We start from the raw sequence: 24,502 nt of genomic DNA, 5'->3' as shown, positions 1-24,502 counted from the left end.
CGCATGGCATATCTGCTCATGCGCAGATGAATCCTTTGGCGTTAATATGGCGCTCAGCCATGTTCCGGGTTGAAGCTATGAATGGAATCTCCGTATACCGGAAATCATGTGGAGGTACTTGCCTAATCAAATTGCGTATATAAATATGAGGGGGTGGTTGAAAAACACCATGCATTATATGTGAATGAGGACTATCTCGGGAGCTCCGGCCATCATGCCTGTGCCATATCCATCAAGGGAAACATCAGCTAAATACTCCTGGTTATGATTTGTTAATTTACTCCTGATGAACCTCATTGGAGGGGAAATGCGTTGAGTGTGTGAATATTGGAGTATATGACATGATATATCATTTGCCATTACCAATATTATGTGGATATTTGAATATATGATTTGATATGTCATTTCTTTGAATCAGGGAATATATTCAACTTTTTTGAATGGCAACTACCCTTATTATAAGGGTGGCGGTTTTGGAGCATTTTGTATTGAAAGTGCTATTTGGCTCAGGTAATTCCTGGATAATATAGAGTGGTCCCTTTTTGGGATACGCCTCTTTAATAGAGAGTTGGTATTACATCTATCATAGAGCATATCTCATCCATCCGCTTATTGTATAGAAATTGATGTAATTAACAATATCAAACTTAAATAATCTTCTCTCTATTACTTTTTGCTCCTTTCCGCAATTTTTGACCCTAATACATATGTATAGAAAAGTATCTTCTTATCTCAGTCCATATGTCTATATTTTCTGAAGATAGTAGTGTATCATTAGTACTTATCTCTATGTAAATACCTTGCTATACCTGTTTAGGATATACCCTTACAGATCTAGCTACAGATTTAGGCATGTATATAGCAATCAGCCACTAGAATCTTTTACATCCAGATTTTAGGTTATATTCCTGAAGGTCTAGCTATAGATTTAGGCATCTATGTAGCAATTAGCCACTAGAATCCTCTATACTCAGATCAAATACAGACTAAAGAAATATCCTAATTCTTCATTATCTACCTTTTCACCCTTGTATTGTATCTTTTTCACTCTCTAGCCACTGATAGAAACATTCAGGGCATATAGGGAGAGCCATCGATGTGTGGGGGCGCCAGTGCGCAGGATATAGGGTGCCAACCTCCGCTGTCAGGCAGGGTGAGATAGGCTGTGTATATAGGGTCAGGCACCTTCCCTGGGTGCCTCTATAGCTTGTATGTTTTGTGTATTGGTGTTGGGTTATATTCACCTGGTGTATTTATATTTTTAAACTTTTCATATAATAAAGATTAAAGTTTTATAAAATTATTCATTAGAGTTCGGCGGTGATTACTTATATTCTAAATACCTCTAATAATATATCTTATTAAACTGTGACATAAAGACACACACACACACAAAATCTGCGTTAGGCCGGGGTCACACTTGCAAGAAACTCGCAAGAGTCTCCCACCTCGGTACCCGACACTGCCACTGGGAGCAGCTGCATATAAATACATGCAGCCACACACTCCGGTCCTGAGTGCAGGTGGCAGTGTCGGGTATTGAGGTGCGAGTTTCTTGCAAGTGTGACCCCTTCCTTAAAACACAATATATGTTTAATTTAAAAAAAATGGTGTGGGCTCCCGAGCAATTTTCTGCGCCAGAGAGGGAAAGCCGGGGGGCAATGTTTATTGCCTGTGAAGGGGTTAATACCCATGAAGCTTCCCTGACTATCAGCTCAGCCCGCAGCTGTATATTTAGCCTTTACTGGCTATTAAAATAGGAGGACCCCAAAAAAAATTACATGGGGTCCCTCTATAATTAATAGCCAGAAGGCTATGCAGACAGCTGCGGGCTGATATTCATAGCCTAGGAAGGGGCCATGCATATTTGCCCCCCTGGCTACAAATACCAGCTCGAAGCCGCCCCAGAAATGGCACATCTGTAAGATGCGCCAATTCCGGCACTTAGTCCCTCTTCCCACTGCCCTGTAGCAGTTACATATGGGGTAATAAGGGGTTAATGTCACCTTTAAAAGTGACATTAAGGCAGGTTAGTATTAGGTTAGGGAGGCATCAATAAGACACCTATCCATTACTAATTCTATAGTAGTGAAAGGGTTAAATAAAGACTTAGCCAGAAAAAGTATTTTAATATTCTTAATTTCACCATACTTACAACCACACCTAATTCCCCGAAGCCATCAATCACCTGCAAAAAAATAAATAAATAAACCACCAGTATACTCCCTGTTCCGACGCAGTCCAATTAATGAGTGTCCCATGATGATCTCCCCTATAGAACAATGACATCGGGTGATGTCACTGCTCTATAGGCCTCCCACGAATCACTGACAGGAGATAATGGCTCCTGTAGTGCATCGCTGAAGAGGTTACCTGAGTTCAGGCTTGCTTTACGGCAATGCTGCGTGGGAATTTTCTCACACAGCGCTGCCGGAGAGAATGAACTCGGGTGACCTCTCTCCCTGCAGGCGGAGGGATACATCGCTGAGGATTACCTCCACCTGTCAGTTCATCGCTGAGGCCCTGTAGAGCAGTGACATCACCCGATGTCACTGTTCTACACGGGAGATCATCGTGGTTTATTATTTTTATTACAGGAGATTGATGGCTTCGGGGACTAGGTGATTGATGAGTATGTACTCTATGTTATATGTTGTATGTACTGTTTGTAATGTATGTCCTCTATGTCTGCTGTATGTTCTGTATGTTTTTTGTTTTCTTTTACTACTGAACACATGCATTGTCTGATGGAACTACTTTCCCATCATCAGCAATGCTGTCAGTGTGAGCATTCATAGCTGGATGGGAGCAGTAGTCCCATCAGACAATGGCTACTTACACGCAGGGGTGGATTAAGGGTAGCCAGGGCCCCGGGCTATTCACACACTGTGGGCCCCCCGGTCATGTGACGGGGTCATGTGACGGGGGTCATGTGACGGGGGTCATGAGACGGGGGTCATGAAACGGGGGTCATGAGACGGGGGTCATGATATACCCAAACCAGATTATTCCATAAAAATGGCCGGGCCCTACTCTACTGTAACCTATTAAATATTTGTTAAAATCTGCAATACAATTTAGGTATATCTTGACCAATAATATCACATACAAGGAACAAATACCACCGCACCGTGACCAGACCACAAATTACAACCACAGTGATCGAATAATATCACATACAAGGAACAAATACCACCGCACCATGTCAAGACCACAAATTACCACTTGGTGACCAAATAGCACATACAAGGGACAAATACCACAACACCATTTCCAGACCACATATTACCACCACATAGTTACTGAGTACTACAATACTGATCAGTAATAAAAAAACAAAAAACACAATACTATCACCATAAGTGCCAGTATTCACAGGAGATCTGGGCTTAGTATGCAGTGTCTGTGTAGAGGTAATACAGTGATCACTGGTGACATTGTACACAGGACCTTTGTATATAGTATACAGTGTATAGTGTCAGTGTATAGGTAACACTGACTCACCAGTGATGTCTCTAGGTGAACTCCTTCATCTTTCATCCAGCACAGACTGCCATCATTTCTTCCAGCCAGGACTCGTTTCTGCAGGAAATAACACAGTTATCTCGAGCTCCACTTGCAGAACACATTACTTAATTTTTCACAACTTCTACATTACACCACATGAAGATAAAAAGGCGATATAGTGTCACTCTGCACAATAACAGGACCGCCCCCCCATTTAAAACAGTATACTCAAAAAATAAAATAAATACATCACTGCAGTAATAATATCCCTTAATTAGCCCCTATGGTAATAATATTCCCCACCCTGGCTCCGTTTATCTCATTCCTGGCTCCAGCCATATGTTCTCCCATCCTGCACTCATGAGTATCCATTCTACACCATATGATCTCCCCATCCTGCCCCATCTGTCTCCATCGTATCCATCCTGCCCCATGATCCAATCCTGCCCCATGTCTCCAATCATGCCCCGTGTCTACATTCTGCCCATGCCTCCAGTCCTGCCCCCAGTGTGTCCAGCATATTACCCCCAGTGTGTCCAGCATATTACCCCCAGTGTGTCCAGCAATCTGCCCCAGTATGTCTAGCATATTGCCCCCAGACAGTGTGTCCAGCAATCTGCCCCAGTGTGTCCAGCATATTACCACCAGTGTGTCCAGCAATCTGGCCCAGTGTCTCCAGCATTGCCCCAGTGTGTCCAGCAATCATCTGCCCCAGTGTATCCAGCATTGCCCCAGTGTGTCCAGCAATCATCTGCCCCAGTGTCTCCAGCAATCTGCCCCAGTGTCTCCAGCAATCTGCCCCAGTGTCTCCAGCAATCTGCCCCAGTGTCTCCAGCAATCTGCCCCCAGTGTCTCCAGCAATCTGCCCCCAGTGTGTCCTCCAGCAATCTGCCCCCAGTGTGTCCTCCAGCAATCTGCCCCCAGTGTGGTCTCCAGCAATCTGCCCCACTGTCTCCAGCAATCTGCCCCATTGTCTCCAGCAATCTGCCCCACTGTCTCCAGCAATCTGCCCCACTGTCTCCAGCATTGCCCCCAGTGTGTCCTCCAATCTGCCCCAGTGTCTCCAGCATTGCCCCCCAGTGCGTCCTCCAGTCTGCCCACTCTCTCCAGCATTGCCCCCAGTGTGTCCTCCAATCTGCCTCACTGTCTCCAGCAATCTGCCCCATTGTCTCCAGCAATCTGCCCCACTGTCTCCAGCAATCTGCCCCACTGTCTCCAGCATTGCCCCCAGTGTGTCCTCCAATCTGCCCCAGTGTCTCCAGCATTGCCCCCCAGTGCGTCCTCCAGTCTGCCCACTCTCTCCAGCATTGCCCCCAGTGTGTCCTCCAATCTGCCCCAGTGTCTCCAGCATTGCCCCCCCAGTGTGTCCTCCAATCTGCCTCACTGTCTCCAGCATTCTGCCCCACTGTCTCCAGCAATCTGCCCCACTGTCTCCAGCAATCTGCCCCACTGTCTCCAGCAATCTGCCCCACTGTCTCCAGCAATCTGCCCCCAGTGTGTCCTCCAGCATTGCCCCCAAGTGTGTCCTCCAGCAATCTGCCCCACTGTCTCCAGCATTGCCCCACTGTCTCCAGCATTGCCCCCAGTGTGTCCTCCAATCTGCCCCAGTGTCTCCAGCATTGCCCCCAGTGTGTCCTCCAGTCTGCCCCACTGTCTCCAGCATTGCCCCCAGTGTCCTCCAATCTGCCCCAGTGTCTCCAGCATTGCCCCCCCCAGTGTGTCCTCCAATCTGCCTCACTGTCTCCAGCATTCTGCCCCACTGTCTCCAGCAATCTGCCCCACTGTCTCCAGCAATCTGCCCCACTGTCTCCAGCAATCTGCCCCACTGTCTCCAGCAATCTGCCCCACTGTGTCCTCCAGCATTGCCCCCCCAGTGTCCTCCAATCTGCCCCACTGTCTCCAGCATTGCCCCCAGTGTGTCCTCCAATCTGCCTCACTTTCTCCAGCATTGCCCCCAGTGTGTCCTCCAATCTGCCCCAGTGTCTCCAGCATTGCCCCCCCAGTGTGTCCACCGGTAACTGATCCAAAAAAAAACGAAAAAAAAAAACAAACAAGCAGTCTCCTCACCTGTCCGCGCTCCAGGCGGTGAGCTCCCTGCAGCAGCGCACACTCGCCGGCGACTAACAATGACGTCAGACGCCGGCGACGTGTGCGCTGCGGCCAACATCAGCCGCCAGCCTCCAATTGGCTGGCGGCTGTTGTTGTTAACTATTGATGTGCGGGCGCGCGCCCGCACATCAATAGGAAACCGCCGCAGCGCCGGAAGGGGCCCGGTGAGCAGATGAGAAGGGGCCCAATGTGGGCCCCCTCTCTCTGCCCACCGGGTCCGGGGGCACACAAACGCCGCCCGGCGGGCAGTCACAGAGGATTATCAGAGGGTTAATCTGCGGTAGCCCAGGGCCCCCCCAGACCACTGGGCCCTGGGCTACCGCCCATATTGACCCTCTGATAATCCGCCCCTGCTTACACGCACACACACACAGGGACACACACACAGAGACCCGCACATAGTCTCCCCCCACACACTTCCCTCCTCCTGATCTGCAGCAGTTCTCGCACCCACATCCGCAGCAAATCCGCAGATCTTTTTTAACAACTGCAGTTTTGCTGTGGATGTGCCTGACTCAATGGAAGTTAATGGGTGCAGAAACGCTGCAGATCTGCCAAAAGAATTGACATGCTGTGGAAAATAAAAGGCTGAAAATCCGCGCGGATTTTCCCACAGCATGTGCACAACAATTCTTCATTTGACATAGAATAACATTGGTAGTGCACTACACTGCAGATTTGATGCAATTCCACGTTTCAAAATCCGCAACGTGTGCACATAGCCTTAAGGGTATGTGCACACTGTGTTTTTGTGAGGCATTCAAAAACACAGGTTTCCTAATAGAAATGATTTCAGGAAATGCTTCTTAGGCCGGCGTCAGACTAAAAGTATGGAAAATCGGTCCTAGTCTCCCTGCCGAGAGTCGCACGAGTGTAATGCGAGTTCAATCTGATTTTTCACAACTAGCACCCGATTTACATCTGAATGCAGTGCGATTGCTATCCGATTGCAATGCGATTTTAACATGAGCTTTCACATAGAGCAGTTCTCTATGTCATTTACACATTGTTTTCAAAGGAAATATTCTTCAAAACACACACACATATATGTATAGATATATGGATAGATAGAATAAAAGCCGGCAATTCATGTGCCGCATACTGTAAAATCACAGAGTGACAGGTTAGAATAGTATAGATAGAATAGATATATACACATAGACTACATAGATATATAGATGTCAGTGACACACAATTATATATATATACTGTATATGTATATATATATATTACATAGAAGAAAAGCCGGCAATTCATCTGCAGCATACAGTATAATCACAGCGTGGCAGGGTAGAATAGAATAGATATATACACATAGAATATATATATGTCAATGACACACATATGTATATGTATATATATTACATACATAGATAGAAGAAAAGCCAGCAATTCATCTTCCGTATACTGCAAAATCACTGCAGTAAACCAACAGGATAGAAGAGATGGGTTACATACTGTACATTAAATACATATAAAATAGATATATACCGTATATACTCGAGTATAAGCCGAGATTTTCAGCCCACTTTTTTGGGTTGAAAGTCCTCCTCTCGGCTTATACTCGAGTCATACCCAGGGTTCGGCAGGGGAGGGGAAGCGGGGACTCTCTAATTATACTCACCTACTCCAGGCCAGGTCCCTGGCTTCCCCGGCGCCGGCAGCAGCAGCTTCTTCCTGTACTGAGCGGTCACATGGTACCGCTCATTACAGTAATGAATATGCGGCTCCACCTCACATGGAGGTGGAGCCGCATATTCATTACTGTAATGAGCGGTAACGGTGACCGCTCAGAACAGGATGAAGCTGCGGCGTCGTGGAAGCAGGGACCTGCACAGCGCCAGGACCAGGTGAGTATATCAGGGAGGGGAGCGCTGCGCGGCGCCGCTCTGTCTTCGGCAGTGATGCTCAGGTCAGAGGGTGCAGTGACGTGGTTAGTGCTTGCTCTCTGCTGAACGTCAGTGCTGAAGATGGAGCGGCGCCGGAACGAGGAGCAGGTGACTATTGAAAGTGCCGGGGGCCTGAGCGACGGAGAGGTGAGTATGTGATTTATTTATTTTTATCGCAGCAACAGCAAATGGGGCAAGTGTCTGTATGGAGCATCTATGGGGCCATAACGTTTGTGCAGCACTATAATGGGGCAAGTGTCTGTATGGAGCATCTATGGGGCCATAACGTTTGTGCAGCACTATATGGGGCAAGTGTTTTGTATGGAGCATCTATGGGGCCATAACGTTTGTGCAGCACTATATGGGGCCATACAGTTTGTACAGCACTATATGGGGCAAATGTTTTGTATGGAGTATCTATGGGGCCATAACGTTTGTGCAGCACTATATGGGGCCATAACGTTTGTGCAGCACTATATGGGGCCATAACGTTTATGCAGCACTATATGGGGCCATAACGTTTGTGCAGCACTATATGGGGCCATAACGTTTGTGCAGCAATATATGGGGCAATAACGTTTGTGCAGCACTATATGGGGCTATAACGTTTGTGCAGCACTATATGGGGCAAGTGTTTGTATGGAGCATCTATGGGGCCATAACATTTGTGCAGCACTATATGGTGCCATAACGTTTGTGCAGCACTATATGGGGCAAGTGTTTGTATGGAGCATCTATGGGGTCATAATGTTTGTGCAGCACTATATGGGGCCATAACATTTGTGCAGCACTATATGGGGCAAGTGTCTGTATGGGGCCATAATTAATGTTTGTGGAGCATTATGGTATATTTGGCAAGTGTCTGTATGGAGCATCTGATAGGGCCATAATCAAGGTTTGTGCAGCATTATATGGGGCAAATATCTTTATAGAGCATCTTATGGGGCCATAATCAGCATTTGTGCAACATTATATGGGGCAAATGTTTCTATGGAGCATCTTATGGGGCCTTTATTAACCTTTATGCAGGATTATATGGGGCATATTTTAATATGGAGCATCTTATGGGGCCCATCATAAACTTTATGGAGCATTATATGGGGCTCCTGATTCAATATGGATATTCAAAAACACTTAACCTACTGATGTCTCAATTAATTTTACTTTTATTGGTATCTATTTTTATTTTTGAAATTTACCAGTAGCTGCTGCATTTCCCACCCTAGGCTTATACTCGAGTCATTAGGTTTTCGCAGTTTTTTGTGGCAAAATTAGGGGGGTCGGCTTATACTCAGGTCGGCTTATACTCGAGTATATGCGGTAGATGTCAGTGACAAATACAATTAGCACAGTGTGTGTGTGCAGCTTACTGTACATGTATTTAATTAATTAAATTAAGATTATTGTTCTGACAAAAATGGTGTGGGCTTCCATGCAATTTTCGTAACCAGCAGAGGGAAAGACGACGGCTGGGCGTCCATGTTTATAGTCTGGGGTTGAATTTATATATTTTTTTCATTCCACTTTGCATTAATTCCTCTGTAGTATGTAAATTGTTAAAACATTTACTGACAACTAGTCTTGAGCGATACCGTCCGATACTTGAAAGTATCGGTATCGGATAGTATCGGCCGATACCCGAAAAGTATCGGATATCGCCGATACCGATATCCGATACCAATACAAGTCAATGGGACACCAAGTATCGGAAGGTATCCTGATGGATCCCAGGGTCTGAAGGAGAGGAAACTGTCCTTCAGGCCCTGGGATCCATATTAATGTGTAAAATAAAGAATTAAAATAAAAAATATTGTTATATTCACCTCTCCGGCAGCCCCTGGAACATCACCGCGAGGAACCGGCGTCCGGCAGGCTTCTTTGTTCAAAATGAGCGCCTTTAGGACCTGCGGAATGACGTCGCGGCTTCTGATTGGTCGCGTGCCGCCCATGTGACCGCCACGCGACCAATCAGAAGCCGCGACTTCATTCCTCAGGTCCTAAAGGCGCTAATTTTGAACAAAGAAGCCTGCCGGACGCCGGTGACTCGCGGTGATGTTCCAGGGGCCGCCGGAGAGGTGAATATAACAAAATTTTTTATTTTAATTCTTTATTTTACACCTCCGATACCGATACCCGATACCACAAAAATATCGGATCTTGGTATCGGAATTCCGATACCGCAAGTATCGGCCGATACCCGATACTTGCGGTATCGGAATGCTCAACACTACTGACAACAGTTTTAAACTATTAAATGGTATCACTTTGGGGGGCATTTTCAATATATAGGCCCCTCAAGTCCATTCAAATCAGAATTGGTATCTAAAGAAACAGGTTTTCTAAATTTGATGAAAAAATTAGAAACTGCTTCTAAACTAAACTGCGCAAGGCAGAAGAGCAGAGCGCAGGCGCCGGATTTCACACAATAATAGCGCTGAGAGGGCGGCGAAAATCAACCCAACAGATGACTGACGGCAGTTGGGCGCTTCTAAGACGAGGCTTCAGTCCCACCTCCATGGACAAAGACAGGTATTTCAGCAGATTTATAAATACATTTATTGTGGCAATAACAGAAACAAAAACTAAAAGAGCCACCTTGTTAGAATGTAGCATTACTGCTGCACAAGGTGGCTCTTTTAGTTTATAACGGCTGGAGGGGGGTGACAGTGGCCCTTTAATGGGACCGCCGGACCACTGAGCTCAGCTGATCTTCGGCACCCCCATAAGAATGAATGGAGCGGCAATGAACAGGATTGACCATTGCTCTATTCACAGAGCCACTTTTCTCAGGATTTGTGGGAGTTCCACCAGTCAGACCACCAGCGATCGAGAGGTGATCCCTTATCGGATGAGTGCTGTAGCCTTACACTGCTACGAGGGGCGATCCAAAAGTAATGATAATCGGTTATTTCTATTGCACACAGAAATTAAAATAAAATGTTTTCTTCTCTCTTAGGTACCCACTAGTCCAGGAAAAAAAAATTACTTAAATAGACCACGATTCCCGGGAGCTACATTCATTTGAATATGAACTGCCGAGGAGTGAACATCAAAATGGAAAAAAACGAGCTCAGAGCTGTCATCAAATACCTCTGCTTGAAAAAAGTGACTACCAAAGACATACACAGCGACTTGGTGGAAACATTGGGGGACTCTTCTCCTCCATATTCCACAGTTGCACACTGGGCCAAGGAATTTAAGCTGGGAAGAACATCGACGGAAAATAACCATCGTGAAGGACGCCCATCCACATCCCTCAATGAAGAAAACGTGAAAAAAGTTGAAGAAGTTGTATTGGCAGATCGAAGAGAGGGTCAAGATCAAGAATTTTTTTCGAAGGGAATTCTAAGTTTAGAAAAGAGATGGACTAAATGTATAGACTTGTTAGGAGACTATGTAGAAAAATAAATTTATTTTTTGACTATATTCATTGTGTTTAGTATTGATTAGGTCAACAGCATTTTTGGTGCCAAAGATATTTCATCGAATTTAGGGTAACTTTGGGCTGCTGATTCTGAATATGTCATCAGTTTTGCCAGATTGGCTCAAGGTTTTGAGATTTTTGGTATCTTATTTATAGCACTTGTTGGTAAATGCGACGCATCATCTCATTAATTTCTTTGGAATAGTACTTGAACTGAGCAGTTCTCAATATAGTTTTGTGTTAATTAGTGTTCTAAAAGTTTGTTCATAGCTTGATTTTTGCACTAACTTTATGTTGTTGTCTGTTTTCCAGTGAAAAGTATGAACTCATCAAGAAGAAGTTGTCTTAACGATGAAGACTCATTCTGTTACATTTGTGGTGAATACACACTGCCAAAACATAGAAGAAACATAACAGACTTCGTAAAAAAAAGTGTATTTTGCCTATTTTGGGGTTATGCTTGGGGACCAAGACAAGTTTTGGGCACCACACATAGTGTGCAAAGCATGTATCGAATTATTACGAAAATGGAGCAAAGGACAAAGAAAAAGCTTCAAATTTGGTGTTCCAATGGTGTGGAGAGAGCAAAAAAATCATCATGATGACTGTTATTTCTGTGCAGTGCAAGTGCAAGGATTCAATAAGCATAAGAAACGAAAATGGGAGTAACCTAACATGGAATCTGCAAGAAGGCCTGTCCCTCATTGTGAAGATGTGCCTGTACCTGTGGTTACCATGTTACCTGACCTTCCCCCACCTGATGATGATGAAGTGTGTATTGGCAGTGTGTATTCACCACAAATGTAACATAATGAGTCTGGATCGTTAAGACAACTTCTTCTTGATGAGTTCATGCTTTTCACTGGAAAACAGACAACAACATAAAGTTAGTGCAAAAATCAAGCTATGAACAAACTTTTAGAACACTAATTAACACAAAACTATATTGAGAACTGGTCAGTTCAAGTACTAATCCAAAGAAATTAATGAGATGATGCGTCGCATTTACCAACAAGTGCTATAAATAAGATACCAAAAATCTCAAAAACTTGAGCCAATCTGGCAAAACTGATAGCATATTCAGAATCAGCACCCCAAAAATACCCCAAATTCATTAAAATATTTTGGACACCAGAAAAAAAATTTTTTTTGTTGACCTGTGTTATCATTACTTTTGGATCGCCCCTCGTAAGTGCAGAGAATGATTCAGGAGGGCACACGTGCATGATGGATGTCCCAATGTGTCCTTAGGGATATGGCAGCAAGTGCAGTATTTATCCATCATCATTTTTATTCCAATTTAGATACAACCATTAAATATTGTCCCATCTTTGACATACGGTATATGGCAAATCAGCAGGCTATGCCATAAATGTCCCATATTTATACATCTGCTCAAGCATAGGATTATTTTGCCATTTTTAACAACTTTATTATTTCTTTTTTAGGATATTAATGAATGTATTCTGGAAAATTATGCAGAATGTTCCAATCCAAGATTATTTTACATTATACCATATTTTTGTGGACAGCATCCTAAATGCAGGTAAAGTGACACAAGAAAAGAATTTCTATCCTACAAAGTTCGAGGAGCAGCTGGTTATTTACTAAAGTTTCATTTTGTTTTGATTCTTTCTTTCATTAGGTTATCTGCAGATAAGTTATTGTAGTTATTTTTAATGTTGTATTGGAAAATAAGTTACTATTAAAGTGCTTGAGTTCCCCAATCATCATTCCTCTTTATCTGGAGTTGAGAGTCACATTAAATAAGCTCTCCTATTAACTATTTTATCCTGTGAAGCTGTGTGCATGTAGGGTACTGCCAGTGTGTTAATATACTCACCTACCGCCACTCTCTCCATTATCGGGTGCCGTTATGTTCCTTTTCACTTCTCTTCAGACTCTATAGGTCACACTGCGCTCTATGTGACCTTACAATGTAAGCCTATGGAGGGTCAGAACAAAACTTGCATTGTCAAAGAGACTTCTGGCTCACGCGTAGAGCATAGAGAGTGCCGGAGAGTCTGAAGAGTGGTGACAACACTCAGAAGAGGAGCGGAACGGTCCTGGATGCTGCAGAAAATGGCTTTAGGTGAGTATATTAACACTCTACACTACATAAACATACAATGAGGAAAATAAGTATTTGATACACTGCTGATTTTGCAAGTTTTCCCACCTAAAAAGAATGGAAAGGTCTGTATTTTTTATCGTAGTTACACTTCAACTGTGAGAGACAGAATCTAGCAAAGAAAAATGAAAATCAAATTGTATTATTTTTACATAATTAAATAGCATTTTATTGCATGAAATAAGTACTTGATCACCCACCAATCAGCAAGAATTCTGGCTTTCACAGACCTGCTAGTTTTTTCTTTAAGAATGCCTTCTACTCTGTACTAATTACCTATATTAACTGCACCTGTTTGAACTATTTACCTTTATAAAAGACACCTGTCCAAACACTCAATAAATCACATTCCAACCTCTCCACCATGGCCAAGACTAAAGAGCTATATAAGAACACTAGGGACAAAATTCTAGACCTGCAAAAGGCTAGGTTGGGGTACAGTACAGGCAAGCAGCTTGGTGAGATGTCAGTAACTTTTGGCACAATTATTACAAAATGGAAAAAACACAAATGGCTGTCAATATTCCTCGGTCTAAGGCTCCATGCAAGATCACGCCTTGTGGGGTGAGGATGATTCTGAGAAAGGTCAGGAATCAGCCCAGAACTACACAGGAGAACCTGGTCAATGACCTGAAGAAATCTGGGACCACAGTCTCAAACATTACCGTTAGTAACACACTAGGCTGTCATTGATTAAAATCCTGCAGGGCACGCAAGGTTCCCCTGCTCACGCCAGCACATGTCCAGGCCCGTTTGAATGAAGTACACCAATGACAATCTAGATGATCCTTTTGGTATCAACTCCACTTGCTGTGTTTGGAGGAAGAAGAAGGATGAGTACAACCCGAAGAACACCGTCCCGACCTCTAAAGCATGGTGGGGGAAACATCGTACATTGGGGGTGCTTTTCTGTAAAGGGACAGGACGACTGCACCATATTGAAAGGTGGATGGATGGAGTCATTGCGAGATTTTGACCAACAACCTCCTTCCCTTAGTAAGAGAATGGAAGTTTGGTCGTGGCTGGGTCTTCTAGCATGACAATGACCTGAAACACAGCCAGGGCAACTAAGGAGAGTCTCTGTAAGATGAATTTCAAGGTCCTGGAGTGGCCTAGCCAGTGTCCAGACCTGAGCCCAATAGAAAATCTTTGGAGGCAGCTGAAACTCAATGATGCCCAGTGACAGCCCCGAAACCTGAAATATCTGGAGAAGATCAGTATGGAAGAGTGGGACAAAATCCCTGCTGCAGTGCATGCAAACTTGGTCAAGAACTACAAGAAATGTCTGACCTGTGCAAACAAAGGTTTCTGTACCAAATATTAAGTTCTGTTTACCTGTTTTCCAAAATACTTACTACTTGATATAAAAGGCAAATTAATTATGTAAAAATCATACAATGTGATTTCTGTTTTTATTTTTAGATTCTGTCCCTCACGGTTGAAGTGTGTCTACCATAAAAATTACAGACTTCTCCATTTTTTGTAGGTGGAAAAACTTGCAAAATCAGCAGTGTATCAAATACTTATTTTCTCCACTGTAAGGAGGACAGGTTTAGAGAAGAAAAATGGTTCATGGGATGTTTCTTTAAGTACAAGTATTTCAGCATTTAGTGAATCTGTGCAGTGCTGTTGCATTGTATTTTCCCCTGGTCAAAGTAGCTGATTGACACAAGTTCTAGTGGTAAACAAATTTTTATAGCCATTTCACATATTTTTAGGTATTTGCAGAAATTTGTGAACTCATTTAAAACTTTTGAAATATATGGTCGCAGGTAAGAGCAATTTCCAATTTTTTAAAGGAGTTTTGCCATATTTTAACCCCTTCACGACCTTGCAATTTTCTGTTTTTGAATTTTGTTTTTTGTTCCACTTCTTGTCAGAACCCGTTTTTATTTTTCCATCAAAATAGTCACATGAGGGCTTGTTTATTGCGGGACAAGTTGTACCTTTCAACAACACCGTTGATTTTACCATATTGTGTACTGGAAAATGGGAAAAAAAATTCCATGTGTAGTAAAATTGCAAAAATAGTGCAATTCCACAATTGTTTTTGTTTTTTACCCCATGCACTAAATGCTAAAACTGACCTGCAATTATGATGCTTTTGGTCATTATGAGTTTGCAGATACCAAACATGTAAAGGTTCTTTTTGTAAGTGGTGAAAAAAAATCCAAAGTGTGTAAGAAGTAGAGGTGAGCGAATTTGTTCAGGTCCCTCCTTATTTGGCAAGCTATTGCGCTTACCGAATAAGCTGCATCAGGAACCCGGCTACCTGGAGCGTTCAGACTGATCAGCTATCCGGCGCCGCAGCTGCATTTGTCGCGGCTGTGTCACAGACACAGCACATGCATGGAGAGCCTGCATACTTTCTATATAATTTCTCTACCTTTTATCTGTGCTTTTTACATGCATTTTCCTCACATTTTTGATGCAGAAGTTTTTGGCTATTTTTGGTATGTTATGTTTCAAATAAAGCTGCTTTGTTTTTTAAACTTCCTGATATTTGGCTTTCACAAAACTTTACAGTTATGTGTGGATTACAAGAATTTTTAGTGTTTTTACAGCGAAAATGCACAAAAAACATATATGCCTTTTTTATTTGTGGAAAATTCTATAAGCTATGCATACCCACAAGAGAAATTGAAATGTTGCGGATGTAAAACAAAATCCAACACAGGTCAGTGTGCGCTACATGTAAAAGCACAGTGGACAGGTGCCAGGGGTGAGACTGTGTGGACATGTGATCGCAAGTAGGCAATATGCATGCTTCTGGCCATATTCCAATTAGATGTGCGTGGCCTCGCTCAAAACAATTGAATAGTAGTAGCATGGGACAAGCACCGGTGGACGAGGTGAATGTAATATTTTTACTTTAATTACTCTACCAAGAGCCCTTTGAGAATAAAGTAGAGACCAACCACTTTAACTAAATAACATCTAAAAATTCTCAATGCATTGAAATCATCCTGTGAGCTCTCCAGTCCACATTACACGTGGAGCATAAGATAAGTCATCTTTGGTTCTCATATGAAGCTCAGCTTGAGATTAAGCTTCACAGGAGACTGGGATTTATACCTATATACTACAATATATGCAGTAAACTAATGACTTTTGGGTTTTCATTGGCTGTAAGCCATAATCATCAGCATTAACAGAAATAATCACTTGAAATAGATCACTCTGTTTGTAATGACTCATATATGAGTTTCACTTTTTGTATTGAAAAACTGAAATAAATTAACTTTTTGATGATATTCTAATTTTGTGAGAAGCTCCTGTATATGCAAAAGGGACTAGAAACATACATTGAAAAATAAAAAAAATATGGTTTTTTAAATAATAAAAAATATAAAATTTCAATTTGCGCCATTTTTCACAGTGTCCTTAATTTTTATGAAGCCGAAGAAACTTTTACAAATTATTTTGACTATTTGACATCATTTTACAGTGAATGCAGCTGATGTCTTCTTATCAGAACTATGGGCTGTAGACATGTATCAGTTACAGTGGGTACAGAAAGTATTCAGACCTCCTTTAAATTTTTCACTCTTTGTTTCATTGCAGCCATTTGGTAAATTCTAAAAAGTTCATTTTTTTCTCATTAATGTACACTCTTTGCCCCATCTTGACTGAAAAAAAAAGAAATGTAGACATTTTTGGTAATTTTTTTTGAATTTACCAAATGGCTGCAATGAAACAAAGAGTGAAAAATGTAAAGGGGTCTGAATACTTTCCGTACCCACTGTATAATCTTAATGATTTATTATGGTTTTCAAATTTGTTTGTAAAAATGTTCACTGTTCGGGATTTTTTGATTAGTTGTCCAGAAAAAAAATAAAAAGTCAAGTTGGCAACCTTGGTGATGCCCTTGTCAGGTAGGGGTTAATATAATGTATACAGCTGTTATAAACACCTTCTCATTAGTGATCAAAACTACATCTCTGACCAGTCCTAAATGCTTGGAGGTCACCCAAGCGTGCTTTCGGATCTCTATACACACCAATAGCTGCCAGTGCGCAGGCGCGGCAGGTGACATTTTCAAATTGACTTTTTTCTTTCCTCACTCAATTAAATAAGCAAAAGGGATTAAGTGCACAGTAAACATGGGATTATGCTGCAGCGCAGGTGCCAAGGCCAGCACTTGCCTGCAGAAGTGTCTTTTAATTATTCAGTATGTGCAGGTATTCATTATGCAAACTAGGATGCAGGATACTGAGGGACCAGTGACCTGTCAGTAGTCTGCATTATGAATATCTAATCAGAGCACCCCATACACTGACCCCGCATTAGGCTGGTTTCACACGTCAGTGGCTCCGGTACGTGAGGTGACAGTTTCCTCACGTACCGGAGACACTGACTCACGTAGACACATTAAAATCAATGTGTCTCTGCACATGTCAGCGTGTTTTCACGGACCGTGTGTCCGTTTGAAAAACACGGAGACATGTCAGTGTTTGTGGGAACGCATGGATCACACGGACCCATTAAAGTCAATGGGTCCGTGTAAAACACGTACCGCACACGGATGCTGTCCGTGTGCAGTCCGTGTGCTGTGCAGGAGACAGCGCAACAGTAAGCGCTGTCCCCCCAGCTTGTGGAGCTGAAGCCCCATTCATTTCTTCTCTCCAGCAGCGTTCGCTGGAGCGAAGGAATGAAAAATCATTTTTTTTATTTTTTTTTTGTTAAAATAAAGTTCCCGGTAATCTCCTGCCTTCCTCCCTCCTCCCCCCCCCCTGTGTGCCTGCCCACTGGCATTAAAACATTTACCCAGCTCCCTCGATGCTTCCTCTTAGCGTCGCAGCTCTTCCTGTATGAGCGGTCACGTGGTGCCGCTTATTACAGTGATGAATATGCGGCTCCACCTCCCTTAGGGAGGGGTGGAGCCACATATTTATCACTGTAATAAGCGGCACCACGTGACCGCTCATACAGGAAGAGCTGCGACGCTAAGAGGAAGCATCGAGGGAGCTGGGTAAGTATTTTAATGCCAGCGGGCGGGCGCACAGGGGGAGGGAGGGAGGGAGGAGATTACCGGGAACATTATTTTAACAACAACAAAAAAAAAAAAGATTTTTCATTCATTCGCTCCAGCGAACGCTGCTGGGAAGAAGGAATGAATTCTGGATTCAGCACCCAAAGCAGGGGACAGCGCTTAACTCTAGCGCTGTCTCCTGCACGGTGCGTGAGGTACCCAGTCGGCACACGGACGGCACACGGCTGCCGCACGTGTGCCACACTGATGTGCCACGTGAGCACATGGACACACGGACACGGATAACTCCGGTACCGATTTTTCCGGTACCGGAATTATCTGGACGTGTGGGACAGGCCTTAGGGCACAAGAATCTCATTAACACAAAACTGAAAATAAAGATTAAGAAACAGCCACAATATGGATTTCATTAACCAAGGTATCGTTTTATTCAGTATAATGGCGCCGACTTAACACTGTGTGTAGGTTACTGTTCACAAACCTGCTGACAGGTTCCCTTTAATGTCTGATTCTATTATTCTATTAATATATTAATCATTATTATATGTGCTAGGCTACAACACTTCAAAACATTCAGATCACAATGGTCACTCTGTTACAAATGAATACTGTAAAGTATGACCATGACATCGCATAAAACTGTAAACCGTTTCTGCATCCACCAAAATGTCAGCCAAGAATATAAAAATAATTAAGCTTAATAAGATACTTCCAACAATTAAATGTGTTTACTGCAGTGGTTGGCCATTGTGTCAGTTAATGCCAATTCTGTTATGCTATTATGTCTTGCACAGGCTTCCATAGCGGTCTAATAAAGGTAGGGAATCTATGAACCCTCAGCCTTCATGAAGGTTAAACTTTTGAAAATTGTAGCGCTACATAGGACAGGGCAGAAACAAATTGCCTGGTTCATTTTGAAAACATTTAATCAGATAAACTTAAAAAGTTCGTTCTTTCATGTGAAATAAAAATGCTAGGACAGGATTAACCCGGGTCATTTTGCTGTTTCATTCTGCTGTCTGTAGTTGTTTAATCTTGGACTTTTTTCTGTAAAGCTTTAAAGTGGGACTATTTAGCATAATTCGATAGGTGTTTTCTGTCAGTGGTCTTCTCAGTTTTCCAGAAGAAAAAGGAATTACAGTATTCCTTGAGTTTTAACAGAACAGCCTTTTTCGCAACGTTTCCCTCCTAAAGTTCTGTTCTGTTCATTTTTAAGCTCAGGTAACAATTCTGTTAAAATTGGAGCAATTTTATAGAACACCATAAAAAGTTATTGTTCTGAAAAATATGCCTTATAAATTGTTAATTTCTCATGTATGTAATCCCTCTAGGGATCCTGGTGAGTGGGCTTTGGAACGTGCAAAGCAGAATGTGAAAGAGAACTTTCTCCTTGTTGGAATTCTAGAGGAGCTTGAAGATGTGCTGCTCCTGTTTGAGCGATTTTTACCTCACTACTTCAAGGATGTCATGAGCATTTATAAAAATCCAGGTACCTGAAATTTTTGTTCTTATTTTAGATTAAATTCTTGCATGGAAAATGAGTGCCATTCCTGCTTGTGGAAATGCAAATGTATATCACGCTATTCAGTAAAGCTTTCCTCTCACTTGAGAGCCAGTGGCAGATCCAGCTAAGTTTGGAGAAATCTGCAGAAAAACCGATGTGGATAAAAACAAAAGCTTAACAATCTGCATATAAATATTTGATATCTATGGCCACCCACTCCTGATTTTAGCTTACAAATACTGATATAAAATGCTGACAAAATGCTGAATATGTGAACATGTCCAAGATGTGGAGAACTTCCTCAATTCTTCCTACTTCCTAATAATACTCAGAGAAAAATATGCGGTACCTTAATTAATCCATTACCAATCCCATATCTGCAATTAGGTAATTAAAAAATATTAAAAAAATTTGAGTAAAATGGAAACATCCTTTTTCACTCTTAAAGGGACTCTGTCACCTGAATTTGGAGGGAACAATTTTCAGCCATGGAGGCGGGGTTTTGGGGTTTTTGATTCACCCTTTCCTTACCCGCTGGCTGCATGCTGGCTCCAATATTGGATTGAAGTTCGTTCTCTGTCCTCCGTAGTACATGCCTGCACAAGGTAATCTTGCCTTGTGCAGGCGTGTACTATGGAGGACAGAGAATGAACTTCAATCCAATATTGCAGCCAGCATGCAGCCAGCAGGTAAGGAAAGGGTGAATCAAACACCCGAAAACCCCGCCTCTATGGCTGAAGATTGTTCCCTCCAAATTCAGGTGACAGAGTCCCTTTAACAACTATCTAAGCTCTCTCCACACCATAGTCAGGGGACTTCTTTTTTCTCCAATAAGTCTCTAACAATTCAGCGGTTTACTGTAGGAGCCAAACACGCCATTTTGTTTTTACTAATATCCTATTGGAAAAATATGTTATAGCAAAAAAAATAGAATGACCCAAAAGTGTCCTTATCGTTTAAGCTATATTTGATGGCAATAGGTAACTGAGTCCATGTTTTGTTCACAACTTTTTCATGGTCTTGTTATTTTTAACCAAATGTATATATTTGTATTTGTATGTTCCTTCTTCAGACCACAGAAAGCTTGGAAATCTGACAGTGACGGTGAAGAAAACGTTCCCATCTCCGAATGCCCTACAAGTCCTCTACCAGCGCATGAAATACGAATATGAGTTTTACAACTACGTCAAAGAACAATTCCATTTGGTGAAGCGAAAATTTGGGCTTAAATCACATGTTAAAACCACCAACAGTCAAGAAGTCTATGTCCCAGTACCCATCCCTATGGAAACAGAAGAACCCATAGAAGATGAGGAGGAGCAAGATGACGAGAAGTGGTTAGAGGACATTTACAAAAGATGATACCCCAGTTGTAGCCTCACAACCATGTTGATAATGTCTAGATCCATTTCTTAAGCTTTTTTTTATTGTTCAAAAAAATTCTTAAGGAACATGGTTAATGCGAAACTGCATTAACTCTTTCCCACATGTTGGGTATTAAGGAAATACTTGTGCCCGATTTTGCGGGTTGTGTTTACTTTGAATTTTATGTTCAGTGAGATTACTAGTGCTGAGGAATAAGAGAGGCAGCACAAGGACTAGAGCTTTTTTTGCCAGTATTTGCAGGGAAGTTTTATTAGTTTTTCAGCATTTGCGGAATGATGAATGTGTTGGAGAGATCCATTGTGTGACGTACTCTGCCTTTGTTCATATGATGTTTTGCACTTACTTTGCGCTACACAGCAGTTGTAGCCAATGCAATCCAGGAGCTTCAAGCATACTTGTACAGATTGGAGAGCTACGGCATGCTTTTATATGTCCTTTTGCACAGAAAAGGAAATTGTACTCATTCATAGGTGCTTTCAATATCATAACTAAATAGGGACCCCGGAGAATCGCAGAGCTTTATCTGCTTAATTGAAAAATTTAGAACAGGATTTTTATTAAGATGACCTAGACAAAATGAACTTCTGAAGTTTACAGCGTAAACACTTGATGCGACATGCACAGTGGACTGACTTCCCATTGAACTACATGCATTTATGACTGTATGACATGCACCATTTTACTTTTTTAGCACTTAAATATGATCTCCCCTCCATTCCAGGTTGAATTTAGACCTTATATTTGAAAATGCGTAATTACCCAGTGAAATGCTAATACATTCAGAACTCTTGTTATTTTTTTAAGCCATTTTTTTTAAGAATCACATGTTTACATCCATTTCCATATAACAGGGTAGGCATCCTTAACAGGAACCCGACAGCAAGATTTACTCCCATAAAATGTTATGAGTTCTGTATCAGACTCCTTATGAAATTTGTAACCATGTCCTTATTATAACTATGTGGGGGTGTTTTTTTTCTATAAAACTGAAGTTATATAATCATGTTTCTCGCCGTCCTAGTCTGGGAGCGCCATCACTCATCTCTGCGCTTTGCTAACATCATGCCCCCCAGCAGTGTGATTGTGTGATACAATAGCATGTACAGGGAGAACAGGGAGGAGAAGAACATGTCATCCCTCTGCTCTTCCTCTCTGTTCTCTCTGCACACACTGGCTTGGCAGTTACGCTATGGGAGGTATCATGCCAGCGAAGTGCAGAGATGAAAGACGGAGCTCTCAGACTAGTCCGGGGACAGGGGCACCGCTATTAGACTTCAGTATTGCAGTAAGTACAAAAATACATAGTTCTAATACTGACATTGCACCAAACATTACGAGACTGGTACAACCATCCCAACACTTTAAAGGGAACCTGTCACCCCGAAAATCGCGGGTGAGGTAAGCCCACCGGCATCAGGGGCTTATCTGCAGCATTCTGTAATGCTGTAGATAAGCCCCCGATGTTACCTGAAAAAGGAGAAAAAGACGTTATATTATACTCACCCAGGGGCGGTCCAGCTGCTGGTCAGGTCAGATGGGCGTCTCTGGTCCGCTGCGGCGCCTCCCATCTTCATTACAAGACGTCCTCTTCTGATCTTCAGCCACGGCTCCGGCGCAGGCGTACTTTGCTCTGCCCTCTTGAGGGCAGAGGATAGTACTGCAGTGCGCAGGCGCCGGAAAGGTCAGAGGCCCGGCGCCTGCGCACTGCAGTACTTTGTCTGCCCTCAACAGGGCAGAGCAAAGTACGCCTGCGCCGGAGCCGTGGCTGAAGATCAGAAGAGGACGTCTTGTAATGAAGATGGGAGGTGCCGGAGTGGACCAGAGACACCCATCCGACCTGACCAGCAGCGGGACCGCCCCTGGGTGAGTATAATCTGATGTCTTTTTCTCCTTTTTCAGGTAACATCGGGGGCTTATCTACAGCATTACAGAATGCTGCAGATAAGCCCCTGATGCCGGTGGGCTTACCTCACCCGTGACTTTCGGGGTGACAGGTTCCCTTTAAAGGGGTAAATCTTGCTGGTAGGATCCCTGTAAAGAGATAGAGATTTACTGTTGGAACTCAAGAGGAACTTGAAATTTACTTGATACTGAGTTGTGACAGGTCTGTGAGGGAAAATGGCATTTGGCTTATCATTTGCTTTGCTATGGTCTTAAAATGCATTGTTCCTGGATAGACACTACTTTATAAATTAAAATATAGGGGTATTCCCAGCTCCAAGGTCCTATCCCATGTAGTATGTGTAATAATAATAATATTAGCAATTACCTCCAATTAAAAATGTAGTGTCGTTTTTCGGATTCGCCATGCGTCTTTCCTCATGTGTAGGCATTGCAGGACCTTAGATATCCATGTTGCGACCACTTTTAACTAACTAACTGTCACTATATCAGTGGTCGTGACCATGCATACCCAAAGTCCTGCAATGCCTGCACATGAGGAAAGAGACATAGTGAATCAGAAAAACAATACATTTCTAATTGGTGCTATTTGCTAATATTATTATTATTATTATACCTACTACATATTGGGATAGGATCTTGGAGATGGGAATACCTCTTTAAGCTTTACAGAGCATGCAGCAGAAAACATCACTGATAGAGGCAGTAACAGGCGCTCACAGCTAACCGTCTCAGGTTGGAGTCACTTTCTGCATCTTCTCCATTTTGTTTAGACCTCAAAGCTTTTCTTCAGACTTCTCCATCATCATTTCCACCTTCCTAAAACAAACTACCCATAGTGCGCTTTAACAGTTCCATTCTACTGCTCTTCTTAATACTGTGCCTGCTGTATTGATAGTGCTGCCCCTATTCTGCATTGCAAAGATAATAGTGGCCTAACAATAGTCACTCCAAAAAAGTCATACTTGTTGATGAAACTGTTCCTTATAGAAAACTGTCACTGCTTCCTGTTTCTGTCAAATTTGCTATGTGGGAATAGGGCTGATTTCGCCTTGCCAATACCACCATATTTGACTAGACGCGTCACATATTACTGTAAAGGTGTAGAGGTGATGTTGTGTAAATTTGTGATTTACCACATGATTTAAAAGTCTACCCACTTAATTCTAGCCAATAAACACTGAAAAATACATGTCAAATATTGCTTAGAAATGCCCTTGTTAAAGAAAAAAATGAATTGAGCCCCTTTTATACATTAGCCGTGTACACCTGCAGATTTCCCACCATAGATGGCAAACATAGGACTCTAACATGATCTGAGCAGAACTTTGATCCCCTACAGTGTTACATAGAGATAATCTGACTAAAGGATGCTAAGACTATGATTATAGCATTATGACTACCCAACAAAACATCTTTTTTTTACCATGTGGAGTATTTTTTAGTTGGAGAAGACTGATATACAGGTTTGGTCATATGCTCAACCATTTACTGCCATTTTGAGAACTGGAGAACTGTTCCCTCTTACATACCCACTTACACATATTTACATCTATGAGAAGCATTTTTGTTTTAAAAGCTGACTTTTTATGTAACATAGTATTAAATACTTTTGAGAAATCAAGATTTATGACATCCTATACATCAACCTCTTGAA

The 24,502-nt window shown here is 42.5% G+C and overlaps 1 protein-coding gene across 1 annotated transcript in view; it reads left to right on the top strand.

Moving 5' to 3' along the window:
• UST (uronyl 2-sulfotransferase) overlaps positions 1-22,304 on the top strand; it is a 465,972-nt gene extending 443,668 nt beyond the window's left edge. The window contains exons 6-8 of the mRNA XM_069725893.1: positions 12,378-12,475; positions 19,385-19,542; positions 20,630-22,304. Coding sequence (XP_069581994.1) covers positions 12,378-12,475; positions 19,385-19,542; positions 20,630-20,919 — 546 coding nt within the window. The 3' untranslated portion in view covers positions 20,920-22,304. The remainder of the gene's footprint in view (positions 1-12,377; positions 12,476-19,384; positions 19,543-20,629) is intronic.
• The last annotated feature ends 2,198 nt before the right edge of the window (positions 22,305-24,502 follow it).

The sequence above is a fragment of the Ranitomeya imitator genome, chromosome 5 (genome assembly GCF_032444005.1).
Source record: "Ranitomeya imitator isolate aRanImi1 chromosome 5, aRanImi1.pri, whole genome shotgun sequence".
Classification (NCBI taxonomy): Eukaryota; Metazoa; Chordata; class Amphibia; order Anura; family Dendrobatidae; genus Ranitomeya; species Ranitomeya imitator.
The sequence above is the reverse complement of the archived record's forward strand: the minus strand, read 5'-3'. Positions and strand labels throughout refer to the sequence as shown.